General features: G+C 47.8%; 2 protein-coding genes across 3 annotated transcripts in view; one reads left to right on the forward strand and one right to left on the reverse strand.

Annotated features, from left to right (window-relative positions):
• Positions 1-18,678, forward strand: part of Capn2 (calpain 2) — a 49,223-nt gene extending 30,545 nt beyond the window's left edge. Inside the window, exons 8-21 of the mRNA XM_040738406.1 lie at positions 954-1,028; positions 2,046-2,206; positions 4,577-4,746; positions 6,347-6,358; positions 7,273-7,484; positions 7,776-7,812; positions 9,170-9,235; positions 10,493-10,550; positions 11,914-11,978; positions 12,823-12,891; positions 13,540-13,618; positions 15,798-15,914; positions 16,147-16,205; positions 18,251-18,678. Of these exons, the coding sequence (XP_040594340.1) occupies positions 954-1,028; positions 2,046-2,206; positions 4,577-4,746; positions 6,347-6,358; positions 7,273-7,484; positions 7,776-7,812; positions 9,170-9,235; positions 10,493-10,550; positions 11,914-11,978; positions 12,823-12,891; positions 13,540-13,618; positions 15,798-15,914; positions 16,147-16,205; positions 18,251-18,274 (1,204 nt within the window). The 3' untranslated portion in view covers positions 18,275-18,678. The remainder of the gene's footprint in view (positions 1-953; positions 1,029-2,045; positions 2,207-4,576; positions 4,747-6,346; positions 6,359-7,272; positions 7,485-7,775; positions 7,813-9,169; positions 9,236-10,492; positions 10,551-11,913; positions 11,979-12,822; positions 12,892-13,539; positions 13,619-15,797; positions 15,915-16,146; positions 16,206-18,250) is intronic.
• A 3,579-nt stretch (positions 18,679-22,257) lies between these two features.
• Tp53bp2 (tumor protein p53 binding protein 2) overlaps positions 22,258-27,725 on the reverse strand; it is a 50,577-nt gene continuing 45,109 nt past the window's right edge. For both annotated transcript variants that reach the window (XM_040738407.1, XM_040738408.1), the window contains exons 17-18: positions 25,664-25,863; positions 22,258-23,012 (exon numbers count right to left, since the gene is read on the reverse strand). In XM_040738407.1, the coding sequence (XP_040594341.1) occupies positions 22,971-23,012; positions 25,664-25,863 (242 nt within the window). In that variant the 3' untranslated portion in view covers positions 22,258-22,970. The remainder of the gene's footprint in view (positions 23,013-25,663; positions 25,864-27,725) is intronic.

Consider the following 27,725-nt stretch of genomic DNA (forward strand, 5'->3'; position numbering starts at 1 on the left):
CATTCCCTGCCCTGGGCTGCTCTCACCAGGCCTAGGCCTCCAGGGGAGCCCATTCTTCCCTCCTGCATGGCCCGTCCTTTCCCAGCTCAAACTCACTCTGCTACAGGACCCTCTGGGGAACATGCACCCCCCAGGCTGGTGGGGTGGCTCAGCAGGTAAAGGAGCTTGGAGCCAAGCCCAATGATGTGAGTTCGATCCCAGGGACCCTCGTGGAGACACTAGAGAACCAACTACCACAGAGTTATCCCCTGTCCTCCACAGAAGCACTACGGCATGAGCACACCGTCGCCCTGCTGGCACGTGTGAGCACACACACATTGACACAGACACACACAGATACACATACGCACGCACGCGCACACACAGAGCAAATAAATAAAATCCATTTCAAGGTCATGAACTTTGTGCCAGGAGCTGAGACCTGCCTGTTGACCTCCTGAGCTTGGGGGTGGTTGTTGGGCTTCAACCCTCTGGGGAATGCTCCACGGAGCCTCTCCTCTGGGCCCCCACTCTTTCCCAGCTGCCCACCTCCCCTGCCCTCAGCAGAGGACCACTTACTGGCAGGCTTCCTTCCAGATTGGTCCTGGGGGCCCTTGGTGGCTCTCCAGTTGGCCCTGAAAGAGCTTCCAGGAGCATCTCACCTGGAGCAGGCGGTGGCCCTTCGTCCCTTGAGGGTTGAGCTTACTCATTTTCTACTCTTCTATCCACCATCTTCCAGGAGAGCGTGACCTCTCCCCTTGCTCCCTGTACAAGGTTCTGTGCTCCACGGGTTATGCTTTGTGTTTCTCAGTGGGGTCTGGGTCCAGGCGGAATATGATCGCCTCCCACAGGAAGTCTAGGCCCTCAGTAGGGAGAGTGGGTGTGCTCGCCCCTCAGCACTTGGGGACTGTGGAGAGAAATGGCCATTGTCACACACCCATTCCTAAGGCCTCTCCTATCGCTTTGCTTTCCAGCTGCCCCAGCTGGAACACGGTTGACCCGGAAGTGAGGGCGAGGCTAACTGAACGACAGGAGGATGGAGAATTCTGGTAAGACAGTGGAGGCTCCAGGGGAACAGCCCTGCCCCCAGACTCCTCACAGGAAAGTTGCTAACCAGAGCATCCACCAGAAATACATTCAACATGCCGAGGGCATGTGGTATGGCATCCCGGCTTTGCCATTCCTAGGTGCCAGGCAGGGTGTTGTACTTCTGTAATCCCAGCACTCTAGAAATTGAGGCAGAGGGTTCTCAAATCAGAGACTAAGTTGCTTAGCCTAGGCTATCTAGCAAGAACTTGTTTCCAAAAAACAGAGGGGAAAAATTCTCCATACATTCCTGAACAACGTTTAAATCTCTTCAATTTGTCCATCTCAGTAGTGAGGTTGACACTCTGAGCAATGTCACAAGGACTGAGAGAAATTCCTTCAGTAATGGTCAGACCCCAAGAGAAAATAAGTATGGGACCTTTCTCCCCACTTGTCTCTAAAGAGACATCCAGGCTTACTAAGAAGCCAACTCCAAGGGATGGCTCAGTCGTTAAGAGCTCTCTCTGATCATGCAGACCAGAGTTCAGTTCCCAGCCCCACATTGTAGCTCACAACTGCCAGTAACTATAGTTCCAGGGGACCTCACCTCCCCAGGCTCCTGCATGTATGTAGTGCACATAAACCCATGTAGGCAAACATACCTAATAGAAGAAGTCTTAAAAAGAAAGAAACCAGTTCCTTACTGAACAGAGAAGGACCACGTGTGTGCGTTGCACCCCCAGAACACCTACCATGGTTACTGTTTACCCTGACAGCCCATAAGTCATCTCAATTGGTATTTATTCCTGGCTTTCATTCCATATCCGAGAGCTCTGGGATGCAAACAGAGTTCGTCTATTTGCTCAAAGTCACCTGCTTAGGAAGTGGCAGTTACAGGACTAGATCTGTGACCTTCTGAGTCTGTGACTCTAGTGCCCACCACCGGATCTCACTCAGCTCCTAGTCTGACCAGGTAGAAGGCCAAGGCTGGCTCCAGTCTCCTGTAACTCGGGACAGACACACTGTCTCTGCTTTGCCAGGATGTCCTTCAGTGACTTCCTGAGGCACTATTCTCGCCTGGAGATCTGCAACCTGACCCCTGACACCCTCACCTGTGACTCCTACAAGAAGTGGAAACTCACCAAGATGGATGGGAACTGGAGGAGAGGCTCCACAGCAGGAGGCTGCAGGAACTACCCAAGTAAGGGGCGTGGCCACGCGAGGCTGAAGCGATGGTGTCCCACCCTGATACATATGCTAGATATGCCACATCAGCCTGGAAGCCCGGGGTGTTGGCTGTCACCCACCCAGGCCTCGTTCTCTTCCTTCTCCACTAACTGTGGTCTCACGGCTCCGTTTTCTCAGCCACATTAGTTCCTGCATTCATTCGCTGTGACAAACCCTTTGGGCTCCGGCTCCTCTGGTGCCTGTGACCTTCATCTGGTTTATAGAGGCAGTTCTAAGTCCCAGTTCATAACTAGTTACCCTAGACCCTCACACACTGCATCCAAGGGACACACTAGCCTCTCATTGCAGTCTTCCACCCGCGTGTGCCAAGTTCATTTAAGAAATGTAACAGCCAGGAGGTGGTGGCACGCACCTTTAATCCCAGCACTGGAGAGGCAGAAGCAGACAGATCTCTGAGTTTGAGGCCAGCCTGGTCTACAGAGCAAGTTCCAAGATGGCTAGGACTACACAGAAGAACTCTGTCTCGAAAAGACAGAAAGGGAAGGAGGGAGGGAGAGAGGGAAGGAGAGAGGGCAATGGGAAACGTTGACTGAACCCAGCTCACATGGGGAGAGCATTTCTCCTCCACTCTTTGCTGATGTCCTCTGCTGTCTGAGTCGCTCAGCCCTTCCCCTTCTCTTCCTCCCATAGGAACTGTTTGGTCTTGATGACACCTGCCAGTCGTAGGGTGGGTCATACCTACATGGAGTACTCGGAACTCTACCAAAGAACTTCATCTGTGTATTGATCTTCTAGATAAACTTACTTATTTGTGGCTGGTCTGAGGCTACAGAGCTTTCTAGGATCTGAACCCAAGCAGTGTGGTTGTGGAGTCACTCTTAGTCTGGTGGCAGGCCATGGTCATACTTCTGCTGAAGATGAGGGAACTGAGGCTCTACATGGTATACCAGACCTACAGAGCAAATAGACTGTGACCCAGCCCCTCCAGTCCCAGCATGCGGTATCCAAGTGTCAGGTCTAGAGGACACCACTGGGAAGCCCCTCTGCCACCCACACAAATACCCCGTACTGTAACATGTGCTCTTCTCACCAGCCTGGGTCCCGCCCCTGTCTCAGCCCCCAAATAACACACGAGACACTATATTTATTATGAAGCTGTTGGCTGTTTGCTTTGTTTCTTATTGACTAGCTCTGACTTAATAATTAACCCATAACTGCTAATCTGAGTTCTGAGTATTTCCACGTGGTCCTCTCTTACCAGAGAAAAGGGTCCGGACCTTTTACTTCTCCCATGTTCTGCATCGTGACTGACTGTGCCTCTGTTTCCCAGAATCCTCCTCGACTCCTTGTCTCACCTATCTTGCTTCCCTATTGGCCACCAGTGCTTTATTTAATCAACCAGTAAGACAACATATACACAGAAGGACTTCCCCCATCACCGTACCTATTAGATGGGCATGGGGGTCAGGAGACACGCTCTCAGTGAGTGAATGTTCCTGACCCTGGGGGATGCTCTCCCTTAACAGTACTTACTTGGTGCTACTGAGGTAATCTAGAAGCTTCATATATAAATGAGTGTGTGTCGATACCACTGGACTTACAGAGGCAGTGGCACTATGGCTGCCAATTCTAACTGCATGAGGGATGGGAGGCACTTAGCATAATTACCTCAAACAGGAGTGACTCAGTGTCTTCCTGAAGATGGGTCTTGGAAGTGGGGGTGTTGGAGGCTGAGCAGGAGACAGAGATGCCGGAGTAGGGCACAGGATCTCCCTGGCCTCTGCGTCACCATAGGGTGGGGACAAATGACAGGCACTGTGTAGGTATCCTTAGGGAGCACCAAGACAAGCCAACCGGAGGGCAGAAGAAGAACTTGGAGGGGAAACTCTTGGTTTCCTGAGATTTAGGGTGTGCCAGGAGGCCAGCAGCCTTCCTTTTGCTTGTACTAGGGGGATAAACCTTTGGGAGGACTTCACAGTAGGGGTAAGGATGTAACTCGGGGGTAGAGTGATTGCCCAGCAGGCACAAAGGCCTGGATCCAGTCATAGTGCTAGCAATGCCTGCACTGAGGAAACAGAGTCAGGAGCACCCGAAGATCAAGGTCATCCTCAGAGAAAGCAAGTTCGAGGTCAGCCTGAGCTATGTGAACCCTTGTGCCAAAAGGAGAGAACCAGAGGAAGCCATTTCCTCATGAGAGGTGCAGAAACGCCTCTAGAGCTCACCTCTGTCCGTAGCCACTCCACCAGGGGCTGCAGTTGGCTTCCCTGCCTCCAGCCGTCTCCCCTTTTCTCTTCCTTGTCCCAGGCCCCAGGCCAGGGCCCACCCCAGATCCCAGCTCCCGGGCATTTATTCACAGCTGTGCTCCTCTGTCCCTATTCCATAGACACCTTCTGGATGAACCCTCAGTACCTAATCAAGCTGGAGGAAGAGGATGAAGATGATGATGATGGGGAGAGGGGCTGTACCTTCCTGGTGGGCCTCATCCAGAAGCACCGGCGGCGGCAGAGAAAGATGGGCGAGGACATGCACACCATTGGCTTTGGCATCTATGAGGTACGGGCAGAGGACAGGACTGCCATCTATCTGCCTTCCCTTCCCTTCCCCCAGCCCCAGCCACACAACCCCAGAGGCATGACTTGGAATAAGACAGAGGACAGGCAACTTGGCCAAGCCAAAGTAAAGATGCCAGCATAGCCAGACTTAGCTGGCACAAGGTCTACACAGTTGTTTGTGTTTCCAAGGACCTCCTGGTCCTTCCCTGGGCCCCATAGCTACCCTCCTAGGAGTTACTTGCTTGGAAGAGATCTCTTAGTCCTGGAATTCTGGTTAGCCCAGCAAACTCCAAAGAATAGAAAAGACTTGATCTAGAACAAGATATTCTAGAGCACACCAAGTATTGTGAGGGTTAGGCTGAGCCAATAGTCCCTAATGGTCAGAGCTCAGCCAAGTCTTTGGCCTGGATGGGAGAGAGCCCAGGACAGGGTAAAGAGGGGTCATTAGGCTCCCCTGGGGTCTGCTGGCTGCAGCTCTGCTCTTGCAAACCCCCTCACCATCCACAGGCCCTTCTTTCATTCCGAGCCAGAGGAAAGCCACGCCTGCTCAACTGCACCAGAGAGCAGCCTTGTCATGGTCTCCCCTCTTTTTCAAGCTGAGATCTAGGGCCAGGAGACTTCCAGGGCTATGCTGTACACAACGTGGCCTTGGTTGACCCGAGATGAGCACAGCATGGAAGACCTTAGGGAGACTGCATAGATGCCCTTTTGTTTAGTGAGGGCAATGTGGCAATTTGCTGGACTCCTGATTCTGAAAGCCCACCCCCATCATTCCCTCAGCCCCATGTTTAGCAAGGTCACCTGGATAGCATGAGCATGGCTTTGGGAAATGGCAAACTACCAAGATGGGCCTTTACCCATCGACTCCAAGCACATTCCTAGCACACTGGGAACCCAGATTAGGTGTCAGGGAGAAGGTTCAACTGCTGTGCTCATCACGTGGCTGCTTCTGATTGGCTGCTGATCTGAGCCCTACCCACCAACCTGAGAAATTGATTGGGGGGCGGGGGAACCATCAGCTGTGCAGTATACATAGTCTCTGGACTCCCAGTCTCTGAAATGAAAACTGAGGATGCCAGACTTGAACGGAATAGCTCAGAAATGCAAAGTGAGTTGAGCCTGCTCACACATGCGCTTGGGAGTCCAGTCATGGGCTTTCAGAGTTGGGCAGGACATTGGCAGTTATCAGCTCCATTTAAATGTAAGAAAACTAAGGCCACTGAGGGAACGTGACTTAGTGGAAAAAAACATGTAGACTGGATGCAGCTGGCCTGGCCTGTTGGTTCGCCCTCCAACTTCACCCAGCCCTCCTTTCCCTGAGTGAGCGGTGGGTGTGGGCTTCAGCACAGCTGGCTGGTGACCTAAAGCAAGTTACCACATGTCTCCAGGCATGAATGGTGGTAAGGGCCCATCCACCGCATCTCCAGGTGCTAAGAGGGTTTTTCCTCCCATGTGTCCAAAGTACTTTGAGTTGCCTGAAGAGTAACTTCTGTGTTGACCGAGGTAATAGCACTGGAGCTGCAGAGAAAGGCCACAGCAAAGTCACAGAGCTGGTGTGTTCACAGTCCCCACGTCTGAATCGTGTCTCCTTTGTTTTTCAGGTTCCAGAGGAGGTACGTCTGCTACTTGTCGGCCCCCAACCCCAGGGCTCCAGCTGCCAACACAATTCAGGCTGAGCCTGCCTCAACTCAGGGAGTAGCAGGAGCTTGGGAGGGGCTGGTGGCCCCTCTGAGTCCCACGGGGGTGGCTCCAGGTCTGGATCCCACTGGGCCAAGCTCAGGACAAAGTGTCCATAGAGCTCATCGTGCTTCCTGCCTCCTGCGCCCTGGCCGTAGAGAACCTGTGTAGTTTGCCGTGGGGGTAGCCAGCTGCCCTTGGACTGCAGGAGCTCGTCACCAAGGCCTGTGTGGCTCTGAGAACGAGCAGGGAGGGGGAGGATGAACTGCACACTGTCTTGGACCCAACTCCCAGGCTAGGCGACCCTGTACACTTGACATACTCTCTCTGAGATTTAGTTTTCTTTTCCATCACCTCCCTGGGTACTGTAGGCATGAACTGAGTTATAGAAGGCTACAGTTAACAGTAATGAGATGCATAACAGCCGGGTGACTCAAAAAGCCAGGTATTAAGTGGCCACACCAGGTGCCCTGACCCACCCATGGGCATCCTGCTTTCACCAACAGACAACTGAGCTTCATTGAACACTGCCTTCTGAGTCGTGGGTCCAGCCTTGAGTGGCGTCTGGTTTAACAGCTGGGCCATTTCTCTGCACCCCAACCTTGTCTTTCCTTTTATCTGTGTGTGAATTACAACACAGAACTGGCCTGGCTCTTTTGTGGGGGAGGGGCCTCTGGCACCCCAAGAGTCACCTAAAGCCAGGCAGATGGGAGAGGGGAGCTCCTGCCCCATCTGGTCACACCTGAGCTCCTTGCCATCATGTGTTGTCTGGGGTGGGGATTCTGCGTCCCATCTAAAACAACCCATTGTCCCCATTGTCCCTTTGCCCGTTTCTCTGTTTAACCATCAGTTAACAGGGCAGACCAACATCCACCTGGGCAAGAACTTTTTCCTCACCACCCGGGCCCGGGAGCGGTCGGACACCTTCATCAACCTCCGGGAGGTACTCAATCGCTTCAAGCTGCCCCCGGGGGAGTACATTGTTGTCCCCTCCACCTTCGAGCCCCACAAGGACGGTGATTTCTGCATCCGCGTCTTCTCAGAGAAGAAGGCCGACTACCAGTAGGTTCTGCCACCTCTCCTTGTGGCCCTGGTCTGCCCTTCTCCCCTTTTTCTGTGACACGGACGGCACTGCTCCTGGTCAAACCCTATCCTGCCCTGCTAACCACAAACCTTTCCCAGGGAAGTGTCAGCCCCCTCTGCTTGCCCCAAGGTGAGCTTTCTGCCCTTAAAAGCGGCTGTCCTGCCCCAGAGTAGCCAGCCTTTCCCACAGCATGCTGGATTTAAACACCGCTGTTCCATTCTGTAGGGTGACTTCAGTCTTCTAATAGCAAATTTTCCTTCTGTTTCCAGAGTTGTGGATGATGAAATCGAGGCCAACATTGAAGAGGTATTCCTTCTCTACCTCCCCAACTCTCCTCATGCTCATGGGCATAGAATACAGCAGAACAAAAGCGTGGCGAGGGCCTGGGTACCCCTTAGACCTCGGGAACCGGGTTTGAAAGCGAGGCTACCGATAGTCTCTTGTTCATTAAAGCCCAGTTTACCCACACGCAGAGGGCATAAGGGCGGTGGGGAAGGACAGGGCACCAATACTACACTGAGCAGGCCAGGTTCCGCTGACTCCCCTTGTTCAACCTCACTTTTATCATCTGTAAAATGGACTCAAAGGATAGCAAGATTTCTCAAGTTTCTAAGGATTCTAAGAATGGTTCAGTGGTAAATCCTGAAGGGCTTTTAGGCATGTAACTCAGGAATTTCACCCAAGGCCCCCAATCTTAGCAAAGCCAAGTAGAAGTACCACCGGCTAGAGAAAGGAAGGGCTCTCTCTCTCTCTCTCTCTCTCTCTCTCTCTCTCTCTCTCTCTCTCTCTCTCTCTCTCTCTCTCTCTCTCTCTGTCTCTCTCTGTCTGTCTGCCTCTCTGTTCGCCTCTCTGTCTCTCTGTCTGTCTCTGTCTGTCTCTGTCTGTCTGTCTGTCTGTCTGTCTCTCTCTCTCTCTCTGAGGCCCTGAGGTGTTTCTTAGATTGGGTCATAGTTGCTGAAGCCTGGTGCTTGTCCTAAGTACCCAGTGGAACACCAAATGGTGTCATTGACCAAACTGTTCCGCAGCATTCCACTTGTTCCTGTTGGAGTAGACCACACAAGGTCATTTTAGTTAAATATTAAACATACTTGGAGTTACAAGAAGTTAAATCATGACCTCCCCAGCCATGTGGTTTCCACTCCCTCTCATGGGCTTTAACTAAAATAAACAAAACAAAACAGAAAAACCTTAGCTAGGCATGGTGGTGCACACCTGTAATCTCAGCCCTCAAGAGTTAGAAGCCAAAGGATGAGGAGTCCAAAGCATCCTTTGCTATGTAGTGAGTTCAAGGCCACCCCAGACTACTTGAGACCCTGTCTCAGGTCAGGAAAAAATTCTCAAAGGATAAGTGTGATGACACATACCTATCACCCCAGCACTTGGGGGGGTGAGACAAGGATCAGGAGTTCAAGGCCGTCCTTAACTACTTAAGGAGTTTGGGGCCAGGCTGCATTATATGAGATCTTGTCTCAAAGCAAAACAAAATATTTAACTCTTCACACTGCCATTCACTGTAAGCCCAATGTCCTTAGAATTCTAGCCTGAGGAACAGGAAGACGCTGGAAATTGGAGAGTAGGGGAGGGGCTGCCATTGAAGGGAAAGGGCATCTTCAGGTCAATTTTCTCTTTAACGTGTTTCCTATTTCTGTGCCTCACCTTCCAGATTGAAGCTAATGAGGAGGACATTGACGATGGTTTCAGAAGGCTGTTTGCTCAGCTGGCAGGAGAGGTAGGTGTCACCAAAATTCTGCTGACATAGAGGAGAAGTGGTCTTCCTGGAGAAACTTCACTTTAAGGGGAAAGAAAACAAACCAAGCAAAAGCAGAAGAATTTTGGTCATCGCTGAGACCCTTAGCTCAACACTGCTCACATCCTCTCAAGCCCTCTGCTGGCTCCCAGGGCCTCGCCTGTTCAGGTCAGCCCTGGCTCTGCTTTTCCTTGAGACTCTTGGCTCACTTTGAGGTTGTTCTGTTTCCTCTGTTCTGTGCCAACTGAGACATGAAACACAACTCCTGGTCTTGACCCCATAAACACACCTGAGACGGACCATTCCCGATCCTCCAGAATGCAAGCAGTTTCTACCAAAGCATTACTGTCCTTTTCTTTTTAAAAAAAAATATTTTATTTATTATGTATGCAATCCTTTGCCTGCATACCAGCAGAGGGCATCAGAGCTTATTCAAGGTGGTTGTGAGCCACCATGTGGTTGCTGGGAATTGAACTCAGGACCTTTGGAAGAACAATCAGTGCTCTTAACCACTGAGCCATCTCTCCAGCCCCCCTACTGTCCTTTTCTTAAAATAGTCCCCCAGCCTACTGTCCCACTACAAAGTCAGACCTCCCTTTCTTCCCAGCAACCCCAGAAGCAAAGTGTCCTTCTCCATGTGAGCTCTCTCCAGTGCTACATGAGGTCCTGTCTAGTCACAGACTCATCAAAGGGTAGCCCAAGCTGTGTCGCCACCCCTCCCCCCCATTTCTCAAGGGAAGGGACCTCAGAGAAACCTACTGTCTCTACTAACTGAGTCACACCTACCCCTCTGTAAACACTCTGGGCCTTGTCCAGGTTACACAAACACCCCTAAGTGAACTGAGGTAGCTGGACCACTTCTGAGGAGCCCTGGCAAATGACCGCAGAGAAGGGCTGAGCTATGGCTGGTCTTGAGCAGTTTCAGGAAGCCCAGGATCTGAGTTGTAGAGGGTAGAGAAGGCCTGCTGGGGGGGGTGGTGTGGGAGAGTTAGACTGAGGAACGCCGTGAACGTGTTCCCTGCCATATGGAGAAGGTGACTAAGACCACCTAGTGTGCACCCTACATTATAACAGTGCATTAAATACAAGCCAGGGCACTACTTAGGATAGGCTGGGGACAGCCAAAACAACATCACTTAGGGCGTTAGTAACGCAAGCAAGATCCATCCAAGATGTTCACTGTGGTTCACCCAGCTCCCACGGGGAGCCCATAACGATGGTCTGGTCCTATGTCCACAGGATGCGGAGATCTCTGCCTTTGAGCTGCAGACCATCTTGAGAAGAGTTCTAGCCAGGCGTAAGTGTCCCCTGTGCAAATCCCTCATCCTACTCTTACCCCTGCAGACACGAGGGACTCCTTCCTTCTAGCACATGTCAGCTGCTGTGGCTAAGCTGCCACTCTCTGCTCCTACATAAGTGATCACCTTTGCACTCCCAGCACCGAGGAAGAGTAGGACAGAGGAAGTGTGTGAAGTAATGCTATAGAGCAAAGGTTTCTGGGTCTAGAGATGACAGGTCAAATCCAGATTCTATTACTTACAAGCTCTCTGAGTAAACAACATTACACAGATCACCCGTCTGACTTTTCACCCCTTATCTGCAAAGTAGACACACTACGTATGACTCCCTCTTCCCAGGGGTTGGGCTTTATGTAAAATCTGCCTGATCCAGAGCCCGCGTGCTATAAATCAAAATTCTTGTAATGACTAGTTGGTGAGAAAAGTCTAAGTCAGAGCAAATGATGGGCACAGAGGTCCCAGAAGCTTGTAGGCCAATCTAGCATCCCTGGGGGCTAGCAACAGAGACCCTGTCTCAAACAAGGTAAGGACTGACACCCAAGGCTGTCCTGTGACTCCACACATGGTACACACCCATCTATACTCATACACACGCATACACCCCTATCATACACACACGTTACCGTCATCCTCAACACACACATTACCATCATCTCTCTGTCTCTCTCTCTGTCTGTCTCTCTCTCTCTGTCTGTCTCTCTGTCTCTGTCTCTCTCTCTCTCTCTCTCTCTCACACACACACACACACACACACACACACACACACACAGTTACTCCTCATGAAGTTTATGGGGTATGTGACAAGAGTCTCAGACCACCAATGGCACGGGACTCACCTAGTATAGTAGGTTCTAGGTCCTCAGTTTCTCAGTCTGCTTGGACACAGACACACTCACAACTGTCTAGAGATGGACAAATGGAACAGCTGCCTTCCTCTCTCTGGCTGCACGTGACCACAGGCAGTTTTCCACCCTGTCAGGATTTAAAGGTTCAGCCATGACCAGGTGTAGTAGAACATGCCTCCAGCATTTGTGGGGCAGAAGTGTGAATGTGAAGCCTGCCTGGGCTTGAAAGCAAGGCTCCGTCTAAAAAAACAGCCGTGTCATTTAAAAAAATTATTTAATATTAAATATTTTAATATTAAAGCCTTGTTTGTCCATGGTAGTTCTACAGAGAAATCCAACACGTGTAGAATCCCCTGTGCTGCCCCAGTTAGACAGCCAATTACCACACCCGGCCAAAGTGATCCAGGGGGCTGTTACAGTGGCCAGCATAGAGGAAGGATGTGTCTACCTTTGTAGAAAGTTCTGTCTGATAGTGCTGGTCTGGAAGCTTTACTCACAGGCTTCTTTTGTCTTTTAGGCCAAGATATCAAGTCAGATGGCTTCAGCATTGAGACTTGTAAAATCATGGTGGACATGTTAGATGTATCCTTTAATGTGCTCAGAACGGAGACTAGCCCACTCTACACCCGCCTTCATAGGCTTGGAGTACAACAACCAGCCTGTCAGGTCCAGGGCTAGAAACCCTAGCGATATACCCACCATCCTGCCCAAGCAGTCTGGGTAGCTTCTTGAGCAACAGGGCTCTCTTACTTTCCAAGGCAGAGCTGCCCTAACCCACAGTGCCTAATGTGACTCTGACTGTGGCAAGATTCCCTTCTAAAACCACATGTGCCTGTACTCTCCTGTTCCTTCTAGCACGTGGTAGGGCTGAGGCAGAAAGATCTCCAGTTTGAGGCCAGCAAGACTGTCTTTAAAAACAGTTTTCTAGACCCGAGGCTGAGGGCCTGCCTACATTGTCATTCTTTCTCTTTGGCCCAGCTTCTCCTGGGCCACCCACCCGTCCCTGAAGCAGACTAAACATGCTCCCTCTCTCCATTTCTGATGCTCAGTAGCAGAACAGTGCACATTTCTGTGACACTGTCTACTGGCCACATGGCATGTACCTACGACACGGCAGCTCCCTTCACAAGACACCTTAAACATACCCAAATAATTCTCAAGGGCCCCGCCATCTGTCTGTCATCTCATAACAAACTGTTGGCAAGATCTGGGGCCCCCACAGCACCCCAGTCAGTGGACATCAGGGCTCCATCCCTTCCTGCTGCTCTTTGAGGAAACTCAGGAATGCAGAACGCAGAAGGGAGAGCCCTCTACAAAACATCCCTGTGTGTGTGTTGGAAAGACCAGGAGAGCCAGCCCGCAGGCCAAGCACATGCCACTTACCCAGTGACCGCACACTCGGGGAGCTTTCCTTAACTGAGGGCAGGAAGATGGGAGTGGCAAGCTGGGCCTGAAGGAGTTCTACATCCTCTGGACAAAGATTCAGAAATACCAAGTAGGGGCCTGGGGACCCGGGGTGGGTAGATCAGTGTCGGGGGGGGGGTATTCTAGACATATACTTTAAAATGTAACTCCTCGGGAGGGTGGAGAAACATTTCCAAGAGAATTGGACTTTACCCATGGTGGAACTCAGAAGGAGTAAAGCCCCAGCTACACAAAACACACAAAAAAGCAAGGACTTAGCCAGGAAAGCAGTCTTAGCCTTCCTTTTGCCTGATTAGTGACCAGGAATGAGGCCACTGTCAAGAGTTTCCTGAAAAGGCTGCCTAGCCTCTTGTAGTCTGGATTTGTGGCAGTTCATATGTAAAACATAGCATAGGCCTATGCTGATGGGCTAGGTGATTTGGTGGGCACCTTAAAAAGTCAGCACATAGAAGAAGCAAGAACTCTAGTACCACAGTTCTCGACCTGTGGGTTGCCACCCCTTTGGGGTTTGACTTTCACAGGGGCTGCACAACACCCCTGTGTTAAGAAGGTTGAGAACCACCACACTACTAATTATTGAAAATGAGAGTAGTTGTAGTAAGGCCAGACCAGAGGCGGGAAGGTGCAAGCACTTCACACCCACGCGCACACCCCGCACAGGCACCTCGACACCTGTTTTTGCTTTGGGTCATGGTTCTAAGTATTTTGTGTGTTCCAGAAAATTTACCGGGAAATCGACGTTGACAGGTCTGGAACCATGAATTCCTATGAGATGCGGAAAGCCTTGGAAGAAGCAGGTACCACTTCCTACCCACAGCCTGTGTTTTCTGTTGAGCCTCCTTCTATACCATACAACATAAAGCTTTACTGGTGGTCTGAAGATGTAGCGCAGGGGTAGGCTCGTGCCGAGCACGCACAAGACGCTGGGTCCTGTCCCCACCCAGCACCACCAAAAAAGTTAAGAGGAACCAAAATTCGGTTGGTGGTATAAAGCTGTGTCATAAAGCAGGCCTTGGTCTAAAACAACACACAAACAAACCCTTCTCATTCCCCTCGAAGAGACAGACTGCTCAAACTAAATGTCATCCCGGAAGCTCTGCCCTTAGTGTCCTCCTGTTTTATCTGAAACAGCCTGGCAGAGCGAGAAGGCAAAGTCGGCTCTGAGATGCAGGGGTGGGGGAGTTGTGTGTGTGTATGTGTGGTGTGTGTGTGTGTGTGTGGTGTGTGTGTGTGGTGTATGTATGGGTATGTGTGTATGTGTGTGGTGTATGTAGAGTGTGGGGTGTTTGTGTGTGTGTGTGGTGTATGTAGTATATGTAGTGGGGTGTTTGTGCGTGTGGTGTATGTAGTACATGTAGTGTGGGGTGTTTGTGTGTGTGGTGTATGTAGTATTGTAGTGTGGGTGTTTGTGTGTGTGGTGTATGTAGTACTGTAGTGTGGGTGTTTGTGTGTGTGGTGTATGTAGTATGATGTGTAGTGTGGGGTGTTTGTGTGTGTGGTGTATGTAGTATTGTAGTGTGGGGTGTGTGTGTGTGGTGTATGTAGTATTGTAGTGTGGGGTGTGTGTGTGTGGTGCATGTAGTATTGTAGTGTGGGGTGTGTGTGTGTGGTGCATGTAGTATTGTAGTGTGGGGTGTGTGTGTGGTGTATGTAGTATGTGTAGTGTGGGTGTTTGTGTGTGTGGTGTATGTAGTATTGTAGTGTGGGGTGTTTGTGTGTGTGGTGTATGTAGTATTGTAGTGTGGGGTGTTTGTGTGTGTGGTGTATGTAGTATGTGTAGTGTGGGGTGTGTGTGTGTGTGTGTGGCGTGCATTTGTGTGTGTCCCTCCCCATTCTCCTCACACTTTCCCCTGTAGGGCTCACTTGGTAGAATCTGACCGTCTCAGCTAAGCTTTTAGGAAAGCCCCAGCAGAACAGACATCAGTAACTAGGGTGTAAACCCAGCAAAGACCAGAGAGGAGATCTCTGTGCCTGAGGTTAAATCTCCAGATAACAGTGCATCTTTCCCTCTAGCAGCCAAGGCTGGGGCCTCTGACTGTCAGCACCCCAGACTCCTCTATCTATGGCTTAGGATGGGGACAGCAGGTCTCCACCATCACATGCTGCCAGCAGGCCCACACCCAAAGGGCTCCTTGCTTGCGAAGGCACATCATGACTTCTGCTCACACACACTGTTTGCCAGAACTTACTCACAAGATCTCCTACAGCTGCAAGGCAAGCTGGGAAGTGCAGACAGCGACGGGACTGCTAAAGTTCATTTTCTGTTCACAAGGAAGAATTAATATCAATTAGTGTGCCACAATCAGCCTGCCACCTAAATCTAGGAAGAAACTAATCTCAGAGATGATTTAGAGCTGACTTACACGGTTGTTGTTTCATGTGGATGATCATGGCTATCAATTAGGAGCAGCATTGCAAAAAAGCAGACAAAAGCTTTATGTGTTCATGAGGAAATAGGGTAATGGAACAGTTCAGAAATGAAAGAGGGGACTGCATTGCAAAGTTCAACCAGCCACACCACCCATGGACAGAAGCAATTATGGGTGAAATTTAAAGACTCGCACAGTTCAGGGGAGCTTAGTGGTTGACAGTACTTGCTACTCTCACAGAGGACTGACCTTGGTTCCCAACACCCAGATTGGGCAGCCCACAACCACCTGTAACTCAAGTTCTAGGGAATTCAACACCCTCTTCAGACACTGCACACAGGTAGTGCATATATAGAAAAGCAGGTACATGCACATTAAAAAATAAAAATATACGGATCTCTGTGAGTTCGAGGCCAGGCTGGACCGATAGCCTCCAAAACAATACAGAGAAACCCTGTCTCGAAAAACCAAAATAAATAAATAAATAAAAATATAAAAATAAATGGGAAGAGGGAAAGAGTGTCCCTTTGGTTCCGCAGCCTGTGTTCAGCAGAGCTAAGCAGTGGGGTCTGGCACTCAGCCGATGACTCTGTTCACTCACCTCCAGGTTTCAAGCTGCCCTGCCAACTCCACCAAGTCATCGTTGCCCGGTTTTCAGATGACGAACTCATCATAGATTTTAACAACTTTGTTCGGTGTTTGGTTCGGCTGGAACTGCTCTTCAGTACGTGGCTCTTTCTGCTCTGTTCACTCAGAATGATGGCCTAGCTTGCCTGTCACCAGGGGTGCAGCTACTGAATGTGTAATGAGTTGGGGGTAAATTTCCCTTCTGGTAAACTGGGGAAGCAGGAAGGAGCAGTAGATTGTGTCATCCAACGAAAATCAGCTGCCAGATTGGGCGATGCAGCGGTGCCTTTCCTGTCTCTCACTTTTCGCCCCCCGCCCTCCCTCCACAGAGATATTCAAGCAACTGGACCCTGAGAACACTGGGACCATACAACTCGACCTTCTTTCTGTAAGTCAGCAGCTCATACCAACCCTGGCTCCTGGGAAGGCTAGTGGAAGACGTGTCAGGCAGACTGTCCCTAGGGTGACCTTGAACAGGCTGTTCCTAGGGTGACCTGATTCTCTTGGAAATTTTGTTTCTGAGCTTTTTCTGGTTGGTGGGGATAAGCCTGTAAATGGTTGTAAAGTCCCATGATGCACTTTGATGTTCTATTTCTGATCTACTTGCTGGTTCTCCTAGCTAGGAAAACACACCGGGCTCTCTGGTCCAATGAGCTTTGACTAGAGCATAAACACTAGGTAAACTAAGATGATGGGGTATACCAGATGGCTGAGGAAAGAAGTGATCAGCACTTGAGAGAATGTGCTTATAGAATGAAACCCTTTGGGTGGAATTCAGGTTGGATTCTGGGAAAACCTGCCATTTTAGACACACCTACTCAAAATATTTTTTGAGACAAATACTTCTATTATGTCTCCCCTAAACACGCAACTGATAACAGCACATATATTTATCATATGTCATAATAGGCTTAAAACCATCATAAAACACAGATATTTACATTATGATTCATAACAGTACCAAGGAAATAATTTTATGGTTGGGGGTCACCACCCAACCCTGTATTAAAGGATTTCGGCATTAGAAGGTTGAGAACCACTGATCTAAATTAATGCAGCAGGCAACTTCACCAAAATCAAAGCATAGGACATCCTCTTGTCATCCTCTAACAAAAGGCTCATACTCACAGAAGCAACTGGGTAGAAGAGGGCTTGCTTAATGTTTACACAGTCCTGGGTTCAAGCCCCAGCGTTGTAGAAAAAAAAAATAAAAGCAGCAGAGAATCCAGGACCACGTGGCTCCAGAAGGCCACCGAAGAATGCAGCACTAGGTGGGAAGTCATCAATGCTTCCCCATGTCACACAGAGGACCAGACTGGCAGGAAGACAGGGCTTAGGATCTAACAACTCCTTTTCTTGAATTTTGAACTCTGGCTCAAATCAACACTCAAACAGCTGTTCACTGCTCTGCAGTACATTGTGAAGTACCCATATCCAAGTGGAAACCTTTTAGCTAGCTACAAATGACCAGTCCCTTAAAGCTATATAATGTTGTATCACTTAGGAAATAACCTTAGCCTGAACCTGCAATTTAAAGGTAAGTCAATACAACTGGAAGATGGAGCATGCCATGCTAGGTTCTAGAAACTAGCCCATTTCTCATTCCTGCTGGATAGCCAACTCTGGCTTGCCCAGCCCACTCCCTGCTCACATGTCTATTCTGACCAGTCCCTTCCTGTTTCCTAAGGAACACCTTTTATCCACCCTCCACTCAGCTTACCCTCCACAGGTCCCTAAAGATCCCTTAGGAGGCCTTGCCCAAGGGTTAGTCATGTCTACAAAGTCTCCTCTTAATTATGCTGTGATTTTCATGATTTTTCATCCTCAGCTGTGGGTCACGTCACTCTGGAGGGCTGTGACAAAGTCCTGATGACTTGGTGTATTCCACACCAATTTGGGGGTCTGAGAGTTCCTGTCACTCCAATATAGAACCAAGGCTGAAGCCAGTATTTTCTGGATATCTGCATCTCAAAACTTTTATTTTTATTTAAATTTTTTTTGAGACAAGGTCTCAAAAAATTCCTGGCTGGCCTGGAATTCTCTATGTGGACCAGGCTAGCCTCAAATCCACAGCAATGTGCCTATGTCTGCCTCCCTAGTACTGGAACGGGAGGTATACACCACCAGACCAGCCCGAAACAAGCCTCCGATGTGATGTGTTGAGGCAAAGGTATGAAAATGCCGGTTCGTACATTATTTGAATGTCACCCTTCATGTATTCAGTACTGCTGCAGCCACCAGTTTAAACCACACAAGTCACTGAACTGTTAAACTAGACACCGCAAGTTAGGTGGAATGGACTGCGGGGACACTGATGTCTTAGTCCTGTGTAAGCTTTCAGGTTCAGCCTTCGTCCAGCAGAACCCAAAGCCATCTATAGAGTCTTTCATTTTAACGATGGTCCCTGAATAACCGGTTCTTTTCTTCACACAGTGGCTGAGTTTTACAGTACTCTGATGTTACATACTTGAAGACATCTAACGGAAGAAAATAGCCAATGCCTAAACTTCCAAACACTTCGTATCTGAACCTTGAACTTACGGGAACATTTACGTAAATGGATGATTATACCTGAAGAATATAACCGTCTGAGATAGATGAATTTTCACATATCAGAGTAAAAGATTTGCATATCATTAAACCAAATGCAAATGAAATGCATTAACCCTTGATAAGCTTGAAGAAAGCTATCTGTAAATAGTATATACTTTTTACTTCTACACATTTTCCTGTTCATAGCAATATTAAATCAGGAAGGAATGCAGAGAGGCATTAAATAACTGGGCAAACAAGAAGTCAATCTCAGAGGCCACAAAGCATTGGTGGGAATATTTAAATAAAAATTTAAGTTTTAAAATGCACAGAAGCCTGGGGATTGCCTCTTGCCCTGAGCAAACTGGTGATTATGGTGATGCATCCTGAAGTAGTTTGATGGAGACATCTAATGAATTCAGGAGTCGTGAGTGGTGGAACACCCCGGCAAACAGGAGTCTGAGATAGAAGCCAACCTGGGCTACCTAGCAAGACCCTATCTCAAAATGAAATCAGGAAGGAAGGAAGAGAGGGAGAGAGGGAGAGAGGGAGGGAGCGAGGGAAGGAGGGAGGGAGGGAGGGAGGGAGGGAGGAAGGAAGGAAGGAAGGAAGGAAGGAAGGAAGGAAGGAAGGAAGGAAGGAAGGAAGGAAGGGAAATAAAAGCATGCCTCCGTCATTTGGTTCTAACAAGAGATGGTTTTTATACAATCATGAACAGCAAGTCGTTCCTAAACTCAAGTCCTCGAGCATATTTGGCCTTACACTTTAAGTCTTTTAAACAGTGAATGGTGACAGCATTACACCCTGAGCAACTGCAGCCTTGCATCAGAGCCAGGTGTTCAGTTTGCAGGAAGATGGTGATAAAGGACAAATGAGCTGTCGGCTGCCTGGAAATTTTATGTTCTCTGCTCACCCCAGGGATTGTGCCTAGAGCTGGGGAGAACAGAGCTCAGATGGTCTTCGGAAGCAAGCTGGCTTCTTGATCTTGGGAAAATGCTAGCAACATTGCAAGCATATTGCCTTACCTCCTGCCAAATGTACTGTCAATAAAGAGTTGCCAATGCAGCCACACCACACCTTGTTTTTCTTCCTCGAGTGTGGCCCCGTGCGAGGGTTTATGAGCACACCGGGCTACAGCTTAGCTCTATTTGAACAGGTCTGCAGCCCTGAAAATTGACACACTGAGAAACATCTTACCTGTAGTTGAACTATGGGACTATGCAATGTTTTTGTTTTTTTTAAGCTTGATCCAGACCAACAAAGTCAGGCTGAATCAAGTTTTTTTTTAAAGTATATTTATTTATTTTTAAGATTTATTTATTTATTTATTTATTTATTTATTTATTTATTTATTACATATATACTGTTCTGCCTACATGCCAGAAGAGGGCACCAAATTGAATTGTAGATGGTTGTGAGCCACCATGTGGTTTCTGGGAATCGAACTCAGGACCCCTGGAAAAGCAGTCCCGCAATGTTTTAAAACTCTAGCTCAGAAGTTCTGGTCATTCAACCAGAAAGGGCAGCCCTAATTTCACCTGCTAGTTAGTCTCTATCGCTGCTGGCTCCATCACTTGGGCCAGCTCCCATACCAACTCACAGCAAGGAGCTGAGAAACCCAAACAGTAAATCACAAATCTATGCCGGGCGGTCGTGGTGCACGCCTTTAATCCAAGCACTCAGAAGGCAGAGGCAGAAGAACCTGTGAGTTTGAGGCCAGCCTGGTCTACAAAGCTACACAGAGAAAACCTGTCTCAAAAAAAGAAAATCACAAATCTAGGGTTCTGGCTATGCTAGTGACCCTTGAAGAACCATAAAATGAGAAAGAAAGATGACCCGATGAGGAAATGCTACCCACTTTCATGGAAAGCTTGGGGGATAGATTTTTTCAGGGGCAGGGGATATATAACAGAGCTTCATATAGTCCAGACAGATCTGGAACTATGTAGCCAACACTGGCCTTGAACTCCTGATCCTCCTGCCTCCACAGCCACAGTGGGAACTGCAGCCCATGCCAAGTGGTAGATGGATTTTTCAAATGCAGCTTGAGTGGGCTGGGAAGGCTAAGAGGTTGGAGAACATGAACATGGAGCAAACTCAGGTCACTGGTATGAGCTTTTCTGTTCGGGACAGAGAGGAATGGATTGTCACGGGTCTACAGGTGACAAGGGTCGCTGTGTAGGTGAGAGACTGGAGATGGGGTAGGACTGAGGGAGGTGGTCAAATGAAGCATGAGGCTAGGAGGCCTAGCTGGGAGGGGCTGGGAGTGAGAGCAGGGAAGCTGAGAGAGGAGAGGGTGTCAGGTCAGGTGCAGAACAGTATATATGTAATAAATAAATAAATAAATAAATAAATAAATAAATCTTAAAAATAAATAAATATACTTTTAAAAGAGCAGAACGAGCTCTAGACAGAGAAAATGATGTGGGGTGGCCAAGGCCTTTAAGGAGGCATGTGTCACTATGCAACTCTTAGCGGATGTGGGAAATGTGCTGCACCCGGAGGTGGCGCCAAATTTACAAGAACAAAACAAATGGTAAGATTAAGATTCACATAATTCTTTAGCCTACTCTATAGCACTTTACACGGTTTCTCTCAACAACTCGTTATGTAATTAGAACAAATCTCATGGACGTCAACTGCCTTGGCAAGGTCATACAGTTAATTACTACAGTGCAGTCTAGTTCAAGAATCCATGTCATATTTGTTCCCTACTGTAACATCTCATACAATTCAGTGGCTTAACACAAGTAACCGTTATCCCACACTTGGACAGACTGCAGCCCACGCCCAGCTGTGGAATCGTCTCTAGACAGATCAACTTGCCTGGCATGGTGCTCTCAGGTCAGCATGGCTGCAAGCCTTGTCTCTTTGCAGGTTTCTGGTTCAGAGTTTTTCTTAGTTTCTACACTTTCTGGTTCATGACCTTTCATCTTCAAAATACCCCAAGTCTGGCTGACTATCCCTTCTATCTCAGACTCCTGCCTCCCCTTTTGCTTCTCAAGGGCTCATGGATTACACTGGGCCCACCTAGATAATCCAAGCTGATCTCCCTATTGTGTTAGCTGATTAAGGTATTTAGTCTGAAAAGATCTGAGATCTGTGCCAGACTCACTAACTGGGGAAGGGAGGCCCACTGGGTTTAGAATCTTACCTACTATGTATAATCTCTATATTTAATTCATGTTGTCATTTTTTCTCCGTTATCTGAAAGGTTATGTTCTGTTTTTCATCTACTTTCCTTGTTAGAATTCAGCTTTAAAAACACTGGTTTTGCATTTATATCTTCTATTACGCTAAGCAAAATGGGTTTTAAAACAACTCATTAACCGGTTTGGCAGTAAAATAAAAATAATCAATGTATATAACTTTATGAAGAATGTGAAAGAGATGAGAGCATTAAAACAGCCCAGCAGAGGTTGCAAGTCTGTTACTATGATCTCCAAGATCTTTTTCAAAATTACAAAATTAGGGGCCGGACAGATGGCTCAGTGGTTAAGAGCACTTACTGCTCTATCAGATCCCATCACCGATATCAGGTAGTTCACAAACCACTTTTAACTCCAGCTCCAAGGGATCTGACACCCCCCTCCCAGCCTCCATGGATAAAACACACACACACACACACACACACACACACACACACACACACACACACACACACACACACACACACCTCACTCTCTGTCTCTCTAAAAAAGTAAGATATTCTAGCCATCCAGACTTATGAACTGCAAAGCTGAGTTTTTGTAATTAAGAAGTGTTTCTCAATCACACAAGGAAGTCTTACCACAGTTCATGTATATCAGATCAAGCAGTTCATTATTTCTCAGCTGTGCAAGAGACAGCCCACTGGCTTATAACCTATAACCAAAGATGTTTATGACATTAAAAGGAAAACTGGTAAGTGGGTTACAGACAAAGTTTAATTTTATTACAATCATTTTTAAAATCACCTATGATCTTGACAAATACAGATCAATCTATAACAAATCTCTAATTTCCAAGATACAAAAAGACAATAAATATAGATTCAAATTCAACCTAAAAACAAGATTCTAAATCTAATTTAGATTAGGTAGTGTAGTTTAAGTATTCAAATATATGCATAATCCTTAAAATGCTACAGGAACTCGTACAATAGTTACTGCTTGCTGACAAGCAGCTAACAGTTCTTCACTGACAATACACAAGTGTGCAGCCTTGGGGACTCCCAAAGCCTGCCAGTGCTGGGGATAGCTGGAGACGGTGCCGGATGGCACTGGTCCTTTCTGGCAGGGCATTGGGTGTGCGGACAGTGCCAAAAAAACTCCCTAGGCAGGACAAGAAGCTGACTTCCCACAGTCCAATAAGTGGCCCCATTTCTTGGCAAAAGCAGGCTCACTGCCGCCTGGCTATGCGCTGCAGTGAGTACTTTGCCCAGCACAGGGGGTGCGGATTCGTCATCCGAATCCCTGCTGCTCGTGCCCTCTGCCAATGGTGACTTCTTCAATCCTTCATTTTCTTCCAGGACACATTCTTCATTGCTTTCAAGCTACATTGTCATTAAAGTAAGTCTTTTGAAATTTTCTCCAGATTATAGTATTTATTCTAGCTGATTATTTCTTCAGTTACTCAAGTTTCAGGCCAAGCTCCTCTGTCTTGGTTTAATTCGTGGGTATAGCTGCAAGAGAGTTTGAAAACATATTTACCCGTGCCCTATGCATGGAAGCCCGACAGTATTTCAATAAATTCAGGAAGGAAACCGACTCAGGAAAGCACTGAGCTGGGGAAGCTGGCCCCTGAGTACACAAAGGCTCACACTCAGCCCTGGTCACAGCGGCTGCTGGCTGAAACACCTCTGAAGGTCACAAGGACCATCAGCTGGTACAATGCCACAGAGCAGTGGCATGTGAACTCCAGGCACTAACTCAACTTGCAGTCTGCTCAACTGCATAGCAGCCTAGGGAAGCCAAGCTGCTGACAGCTGCTTGTAAACATCTGTATGCTCCAGGATTTGGAACCCCTTCTGACAAAACAAAGTCTTTTTTTTTAATGCAGGGTCTAGTGAGGTAGCCCAGGCTAGCCTCACAATTATCTTGCCTTAGCCTCCTAAGTGTTGCGACCACAGATGTAAACCACATGCCTTCAACCTTATTTACAGGGACACGGCAGTCTGGGTACCTAAGCCTATCAAAAACAAAATGCCTGTGTCAGCAGCCTTGGGGAAGACAGGTGACATGCTCTGGAATTCTGCTGGCTTGTGTTTTCCATATCAAGGGTGAGGAGAGGCTACATGAGGGTCACACTAGAAGTTAATCATCAAACGACACCAATCCTCCCTTCTTTCCCGGGGACAAGGAAGCAGAAGGGTGGTGTGGTTATTTAAGAGAAGACATTCACCAATGCGCTTTCCAGATTTACGGCTAAGCCTGGCTAAAAACTCAAAAGATACTAACACATGGCGTGGAGAGCACACTTCTCCAGAAGAAACTGTCAGAGAACCAAGATTATCTACCTAAGTTTAGGACTAAAACTACAACCTTTCTCCCCATCTGTTAATCTCATAACCTTCTGAGAACTCCACAGTCTCTCTGCTTCCCCTCGAGAACCATCCTCCATCTCATAACCAGGGCCTTTCCTTACTAGGGGATTAAGCTTATTCAAAGAATTCTGTTGGACAACATGGGAGTTGTAGTAAAAAACAAATATATTAATTGAAAACTGGTTAGCAGATTTTTTTCATCACAAAATAAGTTAACTGTAAGGCTATACATGCTAGTTCGCTTGACTTAGCCATTTCATAAATATAAATCTGTTATTTAAAATTGGGTTAGGGGCTGGGAATGTCGGGGCTAGCAAGATGGTTCAGCAGGTAAGGACACTGGCTGCCAAATTTCGTGACCCTTGCTCAATCTCCAAACTCCCAAACTGTCTTCTGATCATGACACACTTACTGTGGCACATACACACACACAGACATAGTAAATGTTTTTGAAACTCACATTATATAGCGCAAATATGCACAATTAGTTATTAATTTGCAATAGACGAGCGAGGTAGGTGAGACATCTGTAAACCTAGCACTCAGAAGGCAGGGGGATTGACAGTTTGAACCAGCTTCAGCTACATAGCAATACTGTCACACTGTCTCATTCACCCCCCCCACTCCCGACAAAAATGGGGGGGGGGCTCGTCTAAGCATGGTGTCAGAACAACTACAATCCCAGCTCTTGAGAGACGAAGGCATCACGAAGCTGGAGAGATGGCTCAGCAGATGGTTTCACAACAAATGCTGCTGTCTGGAAAGCAGCCGTAAGGTATAGGAAATGGTTTAAAATGGACATTTGACAGGCAATCACAGAAAAGGAGAGTCACTGTCAGAATCCAAAATGCCAGGTCCCAGGGCCAAAGCCGCCCGAAACCCCCGAGCAGGGAACCCTAGCATACAGGTGTGGCAGGCTTGTCTATGTGACACTTGATGAAAACCCACCAGGGTTCACATGGACGGCCTGACTGTGTGCACACTGAGCTCAGAAGGCAGCCTTCTAGTCTTTCCCCCCACTGGCTTGCTTATCCAGAACAGAAATGTTCCAACTGGATCAACAGAGACGTGGAGCCCAGTGCCTGTGACCTACATGACACATGTTACATCATCTCCACCCTTCTTCCTTAAGCCTCTTTCCTATTCGTTACAATAACAGATCCGCAAGTACTTTTACCTTCCATCTACTATACCATTCCTCTCATTCTTTCATACACCCAACACACTCTGTGAACACAGCCACATATAAGAATACCCAAGCCCATCAGAGAGCCTGTTTTGGATCTTCCTACTTCCATTTCCCAGGTGCTGGGGATACGGGCATGACCCATGGCACCTGGCTTAAACCTATGTAAGAGCCTAATGGAAAAATCTTGAAAGCATGTTATTCTGGATTTCAAACTATTAATATTTTCCTAAATATAATCCACTGTGGATGTGGCTGTGAGTCTAAATTAAGAACATCAGAAACTTTAGCTTTATGTGTTTTTTTAAAGATTTTATGTGTATGAGTGTTTTGCCTGTACGCATGTACATGTACCATGTGTGTGCAGCGAGCAGGTATCTAGAACTAGAGTTTATAGATGGTTGAAGCTGCCACAGAGATGCTGGGAACTAAACCTGGGTCCTCGGCAAGAGCAGCAAGTGCTCTTAACTGCTGAGCCATCTCTCTCTCCAGCCCAGGATCACGTCTTATTAACAAAGGGCAGTGAATTGCACTGGATCTACACAGCAGTTCATGCAAGGCTCTGAACCACACATGAAACATGATCAGTGTTAGAGTGACTTACTCCTAGCAAGTTGCGTGGAACATATCCTTCCTTGTCATTAAGGCGTGCCCACCACCACTCGATTTCATCCTCATCTTCCCGGTGGACGACGGTCATGCAGTCCCCTTCTCTCAGGAGCAGCTCATCTTCATTCTGGGGCTCATAGTCCCACAGGGCATAAATGACACCTTTGTTCATTATGCCCATCTTCTCCTGAACTCCTACAGCAGGGACAGAAGGAAGGGATTCAGCTCTCAGATTACACCACTCCTAAGAACTTAAACTCTATGAACAACCGGAAAAGGATACTTACCAGAGAGCATCATGACTACATTAAGCACTCAAGAAGCAAACACCCCAGCGTGGGAGAGAGACTAGAAACCCAGCAGTGCTTACAGAACACAGAATGATGCCGTACTACAAGGCCCAAAACAGGTACCTCCTCGGCATCTCATAGAGCTTGCCTTCTGCTAGCCCAGGAACTAAAAGAAAAACTGCTTGAATCCAAGGCATTAAAAAAGGAAATGACGGGCTTGTCAACTTTCGGCCTACTTCCAAGCATAATGACTAACTTCAGTCTTCACCAGACACCCAGAGCAAACAGGGAAACTTTCAAAGAGCTCTACAGCAATTCCTAGTGTGCTAAGAAAAAGGACAACACCAGGCGTTGGTGGCGCACGCCTTTAATCCCAGCACTCAGGAGGCAGAGGCAGGCGGATCTCTGTGAGTTCGAGACCAGCCTGGTCTACAAGAGCTAGTTCCAGGACAGCCTCCAAAGCCACAGAGAAACCCTGTCTTGAACCCCTCCCCCAAAAAGAAAACAAAAGAGACAACATCGTGTGTTAGAATACAGCAGGTGAGGTAGACTTTTAAAGTCTACACATGGCTACTTTCTACACATGGAAAATCAGAATTCTGGATGCCGAAACTACAAACAGGGTAGGAGAAAAATCCTCAAAAGGTATTTTCCAGCAGTTATTTCATGACTGTGAGTTAGGTTCAGCTTCCTCGCTGTACCCTAAAGGTGAAGGGTGGCACAAGGCCGAGAAACTAGACACCTGGCACCTGGGAAGGAAGCAGAGGGAGGCGAGGGGGCGTGGCAGCAGGGCGTCCAGCGTTCATCTTCATCTACCTCTATGTCTTAAAAACACATGGAAATAGCTGTTTGACTTCTGAACACATTTCCAACTCTGAGCATCCAACAATTAGTAGTCAGCCATAGCAATTAGTATATCAACTAATAACCAGTATGTTCTGTATCTCTTGCTCTGGGCAAAACAAAACAAAAAAACTCCAAAGAAATGAAATGTTCTTTTCCAAAAGACAATAAAACCTTTCAAAATGACATGAAACAGAGGAGGACAAAAGCTGGTAGTGTCGCTGGGGGAATCATTCATGGAGCATGCACAGGGTCCCAGGGTCCCATGAACACAAAACCTCACACAAACGTAACACCACGAGGTTTTAAAGCTTATTTTGTTTCTGCTTGAGATGGGAATGGAAAGAAATCCTAGTTACCATAATACGCTCAAATTAGCAATTCAAGTCCCAGTTTTCACCAGAATTTTCATTAAGATGGGGGGGGTGTGGAGAGATGCTAAGTTAAGAGTACAGGCTGTTCTTCCCGAGGACCTGGGGCTCAATTCCCAGCACCACCCACATGGTGGCTCACAGTCCTCTCTAACTCAGGTTCCAAAGGACCCAATGCCCTCTTCTGGTCTCCAAGGGTACTGCAAGATTGTGGTGCACTACGTACATGCAGGCAAGCCATCCACATGCACAGGATAAAAGAAAATGAAATATGGAAATAAATTTTACAAAAGATCCAGCTATCAGAGAGATCAGGTTCTTGTCCCTAAGACAGGAGCTGTCCTAAGTCCATTATTAGTAGTGAACCTTCATAATGCATCATTACCCCTGGCATCTGTGATATAATTCAGTTACCAAGAGTCTGACCAAAAATCCTTCATGTGTTTTTTTTTAAATCAATGTCTATCATATGAATTTACATAATGTTAATGTCAACATACTCTACTGGTCAAAAGTTGAAAACAAACAAAACACAATCATAGGTTTCAATAAT

Source organism: Mesocricetus auratus, unplaced genomic scaffold, assembly GCF_017639785.1.
Source record: "Mesocricetus auratus isolate SY011 unplaced genomic scaffold, BCM_Maur_2.0 Super-Scaffold_100676, whole genome shotgun sequence".
In the NCBI taxonomy this organism is placed as follows: domain Eukaryota; kingdom Metazoa; phylum Chordata; class Mammalia; order Rodentia; family Cricetidae; genus Mesocricetus; species Mesocricetus auratus.